The 11920-nt window shown below is 44.8% G+C and overlaps 1 protein-coding gene across 2 annotated transcripts in view; it reads left to right on the forward strand.

Moving 5' to 3' along the window:
- NEDD9 (neural precursor cell expressed, developmentally down-regulated 9) overlaps positions 1-11485 on the forward strand; it is a 46656-nt gene extending 35171 nt beyond the window's left edge. For both annotated transcript variants that reach the window (XM_081296322.1, XM_081296323.1), the window contains 5 exons: positions 1884-1985; positions 2483-2584; positions 3371-4612; positions 6969-7058; positions 9144-11485. In XM_081296322.1, coding sequence (XP_081152448.1) covers positions 1884-1985; positions 2483-2584; positions 3371-4612; positions 6969-7058; positions 9144-9653 — 2046 coding nt within the window. In that variant the 3' untranslated portion in view covers positions 9654-11485. The remainder of the gene's footprint in view (positions 1-1883; positions 1986-2482; positions 2585-3370; positions 4613-6968; positions 7059-9143) is intronic.
- The last annotated feature ends 435 nt before the right edge of the window (positions 11486-11920 follow it).

Here is an 11920-nt window from a genome sequence, read left to right on the forward strand (position 1 = left end):
GACTGAACAAAAGCTGCGCTGTGAGCAGGTCCTATTATTAAGCCCAAACAGGGCTACAAATAGAGGAGCTAATGAGAAGACCAGGAGAAAAATCTTCATGTCTCTCCTGGACAATAGTGAACACAATAGAGACGGGTAGATTGCTGGGTTCTATATCTATGCATAGAACCACGGTATGTTTTGCTTCAGTAAATGGCATACTGCTTTCAAGGGGAAGCTTTGCCATCCGCAGAACAGTGGCCGCTGTACAAAACGGTTCTGTTTGCTCCATGCCAAAAAAACCTTAAAGCAATAGGCTCCTTTTTAAACCCAAGAAAACAGAGAGACTTCAGGGAAATGTTAACTGCATACTAATCTCTGATACCTTCAATGCAAGAAATAATGTGTGGTAAGCACCAGGGATTTTAAATAAAATTGAACTCTGGCATTTTTGAGTCCCTGGGGAGAAGGGCATTGGTGCGTTTGGCTGAGTTCCACCCATTTCAGCCGAAGACAGACTTGGAGCATTTTTCACATAGTTTGTAGGCAGCCTGACGCCAGAGTTTTCACATCGGAGAAAGGAAAAAGAATAAGGGTTTCTTCAGGAACATCCAATTCTTCCTAATTTTCGATGTCTGTTCTCCAGGACATCGTGGGCAATACTTAAAGCAGACCCTGTTCATGATCCTGGGTGTGGGGGTTGTACAAAAACAAGACCCTGACCATTTAGGAGCCCTGTGAGAATTAAATATATTTCAGGATAAATTAAGTTCCAATAACGCTTCTACCCACATTTAGGATATCGAGGCAGTGTGTAATATAAAAATAGGAGCCCAGAATGGGAGATTCACGTTTTTGGCACTGGCTTCAGATGCCAGAGTTGTGATGAGTATATTTGATTTCTGACATCCCTTGGACACAGAAACTGTTGGGGATGTTCACTTTCCTGGTGGAAATGAGAGAGCGATCAGAGATCAGAGGTCATGACACCTGCACTCTGTTGGTGGCTCCCTGAGTCAGTACAGTCTGTCCTGTTTCCCAGGTTCTGCATCTGAGGATCCAACCAACTGCAAATCAAAAATATTCAGGAAAAAAAAAACCTGTATCTGTACTGAACATGTACAGACTCTTGTCCTTATTCCCTAAACAATACAGTATAACAGCTGTTGACATAGCATTTCCATTGTATGAGATACTTTAAGTCATCTAGAGATGAGGTACATAGGTCCTGTGCAAAAAATGTACATTTATATAAGGGACTTGAGCATCCATGGTTTTTCTATCTTCGAAAGGTCCTGAAACCGCTCCATTGTGGGTACTGAGGGACACTGTTTTCCTCTGTTTCATAAGTTAATTTTAAAAGCTCTAGAAGTTCTAAGGACTGCACTTTTTGAGCTTTGGTTTTCTGGGCTCCTGACCCATGGAATTTTAGTTATAATCATAATAATAATGTCAGATGAAGAGGCATGCTGGGAAGGGTATGAGAGGAATTTTAAGTGGCCAAACTATTGACATTATTTACTTTATAAAAGTTTAGAGTCTCTAAAAAAAATCTGTATGCTGTGCCCTGGGCCTTTCCAAAGGGATCAGGGAGGACTTTCATCAGAACTTGAACCTCCCTTCAAGTGTATACCTGGAATTGAGATTCTGTGACAAACATCAAGATGATTTTGTTACCATGAGGAAAGAAAAGAGTATTTCTGGGGCCTGCTTCCTATTGGGGTCCAGGAGAGATCTGAAAGTTTCCTGGCCCCGTGTCTTATGGTCTTTCCTTTTTCTCTTCCTCCTCTCTTCTCTGCCTCTCTTTCCTCCCTTTTCAAGGAGAGAGGAGGGCTGAGTGGCTGGGAGTTTAGGAGCTCTGCCGCAGTCCTGAGCCTCACCCCTTGGCCTGTTTCTGCCCCCAGGTGATCACACCCGTGAGGACAGCCCATGGTTATGTGTACGAGGACCCACCCCGAAGCCACAAGGACGTCTACGATGTTCCTCCTTCCCACACCATGCAAGGGGTACGTGCCAAGAACGTGGTCACCAGGAAGGAGCAGTTCTCGGGGGAAGCATTTTTTAAGCAAAGAAAATTCACAAATTAGGTACATTTCATCTGAAAAGCTTTGTTTGGGTTGTCAATCTAGGAGCCATCTTCACTAGTGATTTTTTTTAAATTATGTCTTCTGGATTTTCCTTCTGAGGAAATCCTAGTCTTTTTTCTGAGAACGCTCATGTGGCCTTATCAGTTTATCACCTTATGTCAGGAAGCATGAATTTTAAATCCTAATTTCAGGTTCAGAGAGTATAGATATTACACTTAAGATCACGTGCGTATTCAATCCAAGTCAAAGAACATGACATTTCTAGAGAAAAATTCCATTGACCCCTTATGATATGGAATGCTACCCACAATCAAGCCTGTACATAGCCTGGAAATAAACCCATAATAAAACAGCAGCATAAAAAATGACCAATACAAGACATTACCATTCTGCGTAACTCAAGTGTTTCTCTTTAGGTATATGACATCCCTCCCTCATCTGTGAAAGGCCCTGTGTTCTCAGTTCCAGTGGGAGAGATAAAACCTCAGGGGGTGTATGACATCCCCCCAACAAAAGGGGTAAGTGAGCTGCAACATCATAACCAGTAGGGCGCATTTTAGGCATGTGTACGTGTACGTGTGTGTGTGTGTGTGTGTGTGTGTGTGTGTGTTAGTTCACTGGGATAAAACAAGAAAGGCAGACCCAAAAGGGGAAAAATCTAGTTTAGATAAGGGAAGAAGGAAGTAAAGAGGGCAGGTAGGCACGGCAATAACTAAAGTTAACTCTAGGGTTTCCAAATTTAGAAGCTCCCCTTAAAAATGGGGAAAACAATAAGGAGAGGCCATTGGAAGGGAAGATGAGTGCGGGTTGGCAAGTTCTAATACATCTCATCTTCGTGGACTGTTTACCGCTTATGCCGTGCATGGGTAGGAGTTACCCTTTGGGGCGCACCTGTATGGAAGTACAGTTATCCCTGCTTCACAGAGAAGGGAACTGTGCCTCAGAACACCTGAGGGCTTACCAGCTTCACGCAGTTGTGGGGTGACCAGGGGGACCAGGAAGAGAGCCTCCCCGCCCAGTGTGTTAGTGCATCATCTGCCCCAGGACTGGGACCCGGGGCACGCAGCTCAACCAGGTGGGCTCCGCAGATGAGTCGGCACTGAGACCAGAGGAATGATGTCCCTGTCAAAGGGTGAGGGAAGTGAGAACAGCAGCACTATGGGAAACACCCAGCTAGGAGTGGAGGGCCAGAGCAGAGCCGGCCAGCGGGGAGGGAATTCTGGGCTGTGTTTCCATAGCCCGTTCAGTTCCTTGATGCTCCCATGAGCCACGCAAATAAGTCTTGCATTTTCCTTACTTTACAGGTCTATGCCATTCCGCCCTCCGCTTGCCGAGACGAAGCTGGGCACAGGGAAAAAGAATATGATTTCCCCCCTCCAATGAAGCAAACCGGAAGGCCAGACATCAGACCTGAGGGGGTTTATGACATCCCCCCAAACAGCACCAAGCCAGTGGGGAAGGACCTTCACATGAAGTACACCTGCGATGCTCCCGGAGCTGCAGAAGTCGTGGCGCGAAGGCACCAAAGCCTGTCCCTGCACCGATCGCCCCCGCAGCTGGGACAGGCAGTGGGTATTCAGAACGATGCATACGACATCCCCCGGGGAGTCCAGTTCCTGGAGCCACCAGGAGAAAACGGCGAGAAAGCAAACCCCGAAGAAAGAGACGGTGTTTATGATGTCCCTCTGCACAGCGTGCCAGATGCCAAAGGCTCCCGGGATGTGGTCGACGGTATCAACCGGTTGTCCTTCTCCAGCACAGGCAGCACCCGGAGCAACATGTCCACCTCCTCCACCTCCTCCAAGGAGTCCTCCTTGTCCGCCTCCCCGTCTCAGGACAAAAGGCTCTTCCTGGATCCAGACACAGCCATCGAGAGACTCCACCGGCTCCAGCAGGCCCTGGAGACGGGAGTCTGTGGCCTGATGGCGCTGGTCACCACCGACTGGCGGTGCTACGGATACATGGAAAGACACATCAACGAGATACGCACCGCGGTGGACAAGGTGGAGCTGTTTTTGAGGGAGTACCTCCACTTTGCCAAGGGGGCGGTAGCCAATGCCTCCTACCTCCCGGAACTGGTCCTCCACAACAAGATGAAGCGGGAGCTCCAGAGAGTGGAAGACTCCCACCAGATTCTAAGTCAAACCAGCCATGACTTGAACGAGTGCAGCTGGTCCCTGAATATCCTGGCCATCAATAAGCCCCAAAACAAATGCGATGATCTGGACAGGTTTGTGATGGTGGCCAAGTCGGTGCCCGACGATGCCAAGCAGCTGACCACCACCATCAACACCAATGCAGAAGCGCTCTTCAGACCAGGCCCCGGCAGTTCCCATCTGAAGAATGGACCTGACAACTTCATGAACTCAGTAGAGTATCCCCATGCTGGCTCCCAGATGCAGCTGCTGCGTCCTGGTGACTGCAAGGCTCAGGCCCTCAGCAAGCCCCTGCCCCCCACCGTGGGAAAGGACCAGCCTCCTGACTGTAGTAGCAGTGACAGCTCGGAACGGAGCTGGATGGATGATTATGACTATGTCCACCTGCAGGTAAGGAAACCAAACTTATTAACCACCTGCCTCCATGTTCAGGGAGCCTGGGCCGAAGGCCGGCAAGGCTGTTAGGCTGGGCTGCCTGAGGTGCAGACGTGATTCCACGTTTATCCAAGTGGTTTGAAAGTTGGAGTGACGCTGTACAGCAGAAAGAATGCTGGATGGGAGTCCTCAGACCTCCTGGCTCTAGATCTTTCTCTGACACTAATTGTGTGCCCAATTTATTAAACCTCCCCGGGCCTTTATGCAGTTCGTAAAATGAATGGCCCATAGGGCTCGATTAGATCCATTGATATGCCCCTCCAAATAGTACTGCAGGTCTTCTGAAAATCAGACCAACTCCATTTCTATTTGTATTTTTTGGTACAGTGCCATAAATATTTATTTTGGGGAAAAAGTATTCACTGTTAAAAAAAACAAATGAAACCTCTATAGATAGAGAATTTCTACAGTCCCCTCTAGAATCTATGGTGTGTGTGTAAGAGAGGGGTGGGGGGAGAGAGAGGGGGAGAGAGAGAGAGAGAGAGAGAGAGAGAAAGCGCGAGAGAGCGGTTGGACAGTGGGTTTAATTACAGAGATGCTCAACCCCACCTCAGACTTACCTAGAAGATGAATGGGTATTCAAGGTTGTTTCGTTTTGTTTTGTTGGTACTAAGGATTGAACCCAGAGGAATCTTACCACTGAGTTACCTACACCCCCAGTCCTTTTTTTTTTTTTTTTTTTTTTTTGAGACAGGGCCTCACTAAGTTGCTGAGGCTGGCCTTGAACTTGCCATCCTCCTGCCTGAGCCTCTTGAGTCACTGGAATTACAGCCCAAATGGCACCTGGCTGCAACTGGGCATTTGAAATTGGCCCAGACCCCTTAACTGGCGTATGGAAAACTGTGCCGTCACAGCATGGCTCCCGCAGGAGGAAATTCTACCAAGTTCCAAATTGCCCTGGGACCCTAACAGCCTGACCTTCCATTTTGAGGGATTAAAACACTCTACCAAAGTGATTAAAACATCCCACCATTTAGAATTTAGCTTATTATCTGAATTTTTAATATGACTGAGAGGCATGAATTATACTGAAAATTATTGAACTACCCAAGAGAGTGGGGGAAGTTCAACAGAGCCACCTGGTGCTCGGGGAGGGCATAAGGAGAGGGGAGAGGGAGAAATTTAACATGTATCTCCCTGGTCATCCAGCTCTGCACCTTGGTAATCTGGAGTAGGGAGACATAAGTGATTCAAAAAAACTAGAAGTGAAACATGGACCCCATTGAGACCTGTGTTTGGAGATCTGGGGGTTCACATAAAATCTGTCAAAGAAGAACCAAGAGAAATAGTGCTTCTTTTTATTATTATTATTATTATTATTATTATTATTATTATTATTACTATTATTATTATTATTATTTTAACCAATTAAATTATTTATTTTATTAAATTTGCACCTTCAAGTATACACCCTTTTATTCATTATTCTGTGGAAGTAATAGGAAGCTCACATAAGGTGATTCTGTGACACAAAAGAAGTACATAGTAACCTTGGGGAACAAGAATTTGTGTGACTGAGTCATGAGTGGAAGAGTGATTTTCTTTATGGAATGCTTTTTTACATGAAATCATGACCAACACAATCTAGGGGTATCTAGAGTTGGGAAGGAGGTTGATAATTTCTCAAAAACATATAAAACAAACCTGTCCCTTCAAAGGAAAGCAGTGACAATATGTGTAGTTAATGCTAATATTTGAGTAAGAGAAAGTTAGAAATTTTGAAAGCTTGTATCTGCCACCTAAATTCTGTAGCTTTTTTATACAAAAGCTATACAGGTTTCTCTTTGTAAGATGGGTAATGATAGCAATAAATGTAATTCTTTGGATATTTTAACAATCAATTTGTTAACATCTGTCAGATCAGCATAATCAATGAAAAATGTTTTTCAAATAATCAATATGTGATATTACAAAATAGACCTAAGCACAATATCCATTCACACTTCAAGATAGACAAAGGGATTAAATAGCAGCGAGTATGCGATGTTTATTCATGTTAGAGAAGTAGTGCTTCTTAAGGAGGCTTGAAGTGGATTGTGGGAAGCTTCCTGAGGAGGATAAGACAGCAGAGAGCAATGCACCCCACTTGGAAGCAGCTTTGGTTTTCCACTTCGCCCTCCACAGTGCTTCTAGGTCTCTGGCCAAGGAGCCTGCCACCCCCATCTAGGGTTCACAGGGCCTAATTGGGCGTGCAGGAAGTGGCCAGAGCAGTGGAAAATGAAAGCTGTATGTATGCACTTGTCAACGAAGTCATTAGCATAAGTGAATCACGTGGATGAGGTAATGTGCTCTTTGTGTTGGACAATAACAGGGTAAGGAGGAGTTTGAGCGGCAACAGAAGGAGCTGCTGGAGAAAGAGAATATCATCAAGCAGAACAAGATGCAGCTGGAGCACCATCAGGTCAGTTCAAGTCCGACAAACACGTCTGGGAGGTGACAGGGTCTCCCGCCCAGCAGGGAAAGTAAGACTTCCAAAGACTCGGGTTTGGAGGCAGTCAGCATGCTGGTACAATCAGCTCCAAAGCATAGAATAGGGCACAGGAGCCGAGAGAAGGCAATGACCTTGCTAATACAGCTGGGCACACCTGGATTACATCCAAATGACAATTTTTAAGGCTAAATCTATTAATATATCACATATTAGGGCTATTTGGGTTAAGGATTTGAGTCTCAAGACACAAGACCCACTTAAGCTTGCCCAAGCAAATGGGGGGTTTTATATTGAGGCCATCATCCATAGTGAGAGAATTCAAGCCCAGAAATGAAGCAGCAGCCATGCTCAATAAAAACTAGGACTGGGTAACCTCCTTTGAGTCTCTCTCTGTCTGCCTCATTCCCTCCTGTTTTCTGACGTTTCCTCCACCGACCTGCCCAACCAGCCCCCTCTGTCTTGACAGAACCTATAAATGGCCACTCAAATTCCTTTCTATAGATGGCCTTTGATCTCCGCCTCCTCAGAGGATGGCAGCTTTCTTCTACGGTTTATTCAATGCCTGGGAAAGTCTGAATCTCATACTGTCTTTTTCCCCCTCTCCTGTCTCTCTACTTGTCCCCTGCCATCAGCACAACCCTTAGTCTTGTCCACCCATGGTCCCACCTAAGGGTAGGAGGGTAGGAAGGACCCACTGTATTCAAAATGTATCCAAACCATTCTACCTAGGAATTTGGGCAGGGTGTGTTCCTTCAAAAGTTAAACCAGATAATGATGGATAAGGACATTTTTTAAAAAGTGAAATGGATTGAAGATTTATAAGCCTCTTTAGGGGAGGTGACCTGCAATGGCATGCAGTCTTTGGGAAACCTAGGTTGCTTTCTGATCAACTGACTGTGTCACCTTAGGCAAGTCATGTAACTCCCTGAACTTCAATTAGTTCTCTAAAACTCAGAAAAGTAACCCCCCCAATCTAAATGAGGGAACGAGTTGATGAACATACTTGCAAAAGCCTAGGCTGTGTAAAATATAATTCATCATTATTAAAAGCCTTAGCTCATCACCCTGTATCTGTTTACGTTTGCAGTGGCATTTGACCAAGTAAGACGGCAGGGGTTTAGGGAATTTGCTGAAACCATAGTAATTCCTGAGAAGCAAGCAGATTCCATAGACGAGCTAGATGTGCATTTCTTGGGGGAGAAGCCGGGTGAGGTTATCACTGCTATGACTCAGTCCTACCCCAGGAGGAGAGTTTAACCAAGTCTTAAAAGTAAGGTCATAAATAGTCCTTACCTACAAAAGAGAGATGTCCTTGGAGTCTTGGAAGAGTAGCTAGAAAGTATTTCAATTGCAATTTAAATAATACACCAGTTGGGGAAAATGAGGAGAAAAATCAGAAAGCTAACACCATTCTGTTCACCAGGATGCACAGCCAGCTAGCATTCAGGTCTCCTTGGCTGTGATCTTCTCCCTCAGGGCATGGACATTTATCTGCATTAGTGTCTCCAGTGCTGCACTGTAATATAACTATACATCTTGACAGAAAGAGTAGGAGAAACAGACAAGAATCATGAATTGTCATTCCGCCTGAGCTGCTCTCAGAGACAGTCAAGGCTTTCCCCAAGGGACAAACTGTTGGTGACTTAAGTGACAAAAAGATCACTATGTTTGGTTTTCCCTTGCCACCACTCAACATGTAATAAATGTTTACACAGGTCCCATGATCCACCAGGCGCTCTTCTGAGCCCTTTGTAAATATTGGTTCACCTGACCTTCCTAAAGGTACAGGGGACAAGGCTGGGGTTTACCCCCCAAGCTGCCTTCCAGCCAGAAGGCAGAGGGGATTGGTGGTTTGAGCAGGAGGCGTCCTTGGGGATCCCCTCTCCCCAGAGCTACATGGCCTAGCTGGGGAAGCAAGGCAACTTACAGGGCCTCCCAGCCAATAGGCATCTGATGCCCACCAAGGATTAAACCCCCATCTCTTATTTCCACGCAGGGGTCATTTCCATTACAATGTGTTCCCCTGAATGAAACCTGCTTTTGTCTTCTTTCCAGCTGAGTCAGTTCCAGCTGTTGGAACAAGAAATCACCAAGCCAGTGGAGAACGACATGTCCAAGTGGAAGCCCTCTCAGAGCCTCCCGACCACAAACAGCGGTGCGGGGGCCCAGGATCGGCAGTTGCTTTGCTTCTACTATGACCAGTGCGAGACCCATTTCATCTCCCTCCTCAATGCCATCGACGCGCTCTTCAGCTGTGTCAGCTCGGCCCAGCCACCGCGGATCTTTGTGGCACACAGCAAGTTTGTCATCCTCAGTGCACACAAACTGGTGTTCATCGGAGACACGCTGACAAGGCAGGTGTCTGCCCAGGACATCCGTAACAAAGTCATGAACTCCAGCAACCAGCTCTGTGAACAGCTCAAGACAATAGTGATGGCCACCAAGATGGCGGCCCTGCATTATCCCAGCACTACCGCCCTGCAGGAGATGGTCCACCAAGTCACGGACCTGTCCAGAAACGCCCAGCTGTTCAAACGCTCTTTGCTGGAGATGGCGACTTTCTGAGAGGACAGGGGAGGAGGAGGGAACTGAATGAACTATTACCAAGGGAAACTGGAAATACTCTCTGGGTTTTGTAAATAGGATCTATTTTTGTATATATTTTATATGGAAATGAAATATTTTAACATTTTTTGAGTTAGACAACCTTCAGAAATTCAGGGAGCTGGACAGGAAAATTTTTCTTCCCTGTGGGGTTCTTATGTATGCATATAAGCTGTACAGAAACTTGTCCGGTCCTTTGCATTCATGTTTGTTTTGTAGGTGTTTGTCTGATACATTCCATTAAAAAAAAATACAAAAAAACATGAATTAAGAAGCACCTTAGTCAGCACCTCCTAATGCTGCATTTTGGGTTTTGTTTTGTTTTTTTCAAAAATGTATTAGCTGGTTGTAATATTGTTCTGCACGTACTAGTGATGATTCTGAGCCTGGCACACCCAAAGCTAGTATATTTGCAAGTGTGCATCTCCCACACACCCTCTCATAAGGCATGGTATGTTGTATTCTTGTTTTGAAACCTCTTTCAAAATTCATTGCCTGGAACATATTAGGGCAAAATACCCAATTCCAGTTGAAAAAGCCCTCTTGGAGATCAAGTTTCAGAAATATATGCTAATCCTAGCTCTGAGATTTCAGGTGCTGGAGAGAGGAGAGACCTGTGTACTCTATGAGCAGGCCATGTCCATAGCTGGGCCTGGTTGTTTCAACACTGAGAGGAAGCTACAGTCAAAGGATAACTCTTGCTTCCCCAGGGCTGTTTGATCTTCTGCATTTGTGAGTGATTCAGCCATGAGGTTTTCCAAAGAATGTTTTTACAGTTATAAAAAAAAATTTTTTTAAAAAGCAAAACATTATTTGAAGCAGGGATCCATGAAGACGTATCAGACTATGATAGTCCACAAAAAGAAGGGATGGTTTCATCAAGTACTGAGTAGAGGCCTTTCCAACACTTCACATTCGCGTGGGCACTTCTGCCCCAATTACCTGAGGGAAACTGGCCAGTTCCTTGGTCATTGTCCCTTAGAGCCACCAGGCTATATTCTTCATCTCACACCCTTCTTAAAACTCACATGGTACAGACCCAACATTTCCAGTAGCTATAGACAGTGCATCCAACCTTCACAACTCTGTGTGGCTGATGACCTTGTATATTCACCCCACAACCAACTCAGCTAGTCACAGACAGCATCTATGCCTTAGTCTGTCCTCACCCCTGCTGGTGTAGACCCAGCCCGGTCATCACAGCCATCAGATGCATCCCTGGTGAGTGGAATACACCCTACCTGGTGGGTAAATGTACCCAAGCATTGCCCACTCGAGAAGCATGTTTTTTAGTCTTTTTGGTCCGTAGAAATAATTGGATTCCGGCCTATTTGGAAACGTATTTTCTTTTGCAATATATTCCTTAACCAAATTAAGCTTGCTTGTTTAGAACAATCAAATCATTGGAACAGGAAATGATTTATGAGGAACACAGGATTTTGGCGTGATGAAGAATCAGTGGAAATAAACATGGAAGGTGCTTTTCAAAACAACTGTTGTGATCATCAATGCTTTGCACTGCCTACGGAAGATTAAAAGTGGTGTTGTTGTGTGACAAGGAGATGTGGGGAAGAAGGGGGTTGCTGAACATGAATAACACTTGAAGAAGTTAAGTGTGTCCTCGTCGATTTCATTGTATGGTGTGTATTTCTTAGCAGATGACAGACTGATTCTAAGCAAAGTGGTGACATTTCACGTTTTCAAAACCAAAACGTTCAATCTGTATTACTCTTTGCCAGTTTGTATGTAGAGCTATTTTTAAATCATTAAATTTTTAGATTTCTGTTTTCATAGACATTGGGTTTTCTTTTCCATAGTTTCTCTCTCTGTCATGGAATTAAGTATTGACTGATTGGGGCCCTCCTAATACAGAAAGTTTAATTATGATCATTTTATCAATACTATCAATCTGTATTTTTTTAGGAAAATTAAAGAGTCTATGTGTGTGAGAGAGGGAGAGAGAGAAAGAGAGACCACTTCAGAGTACATTTGCATTTGAAGAAAATTCTGAAACCTGTGTACATTACCAAGTTCAAATATCTGAAAAGAGGGCTTCCCTTCACCAGAAAGCCTATGCATCCACGATAGGTTGGAGGATCTCTGTTTTTGTGATATGGATATTACCATTCATGCAGTTTCAGAATCAAAGGAAAAATTGTTCTTTCTGGAGTAGACACAAAGAAATAAAAGCAAACCATATTTGAATTTTTAAAAGATTAATATCACAT

This window comes from Spermophilus citellus, assembly GCF_964194105.1.
Source record: "Spermophilus citellus genome assembly, chromosome: 5".
Classification (NCBI taxonomy): Eukaryota; Metazoa; Chordata; class Mammalia; order Rodentia; family Sciuridae; genus Spermophilus; species Spermophilus citellus.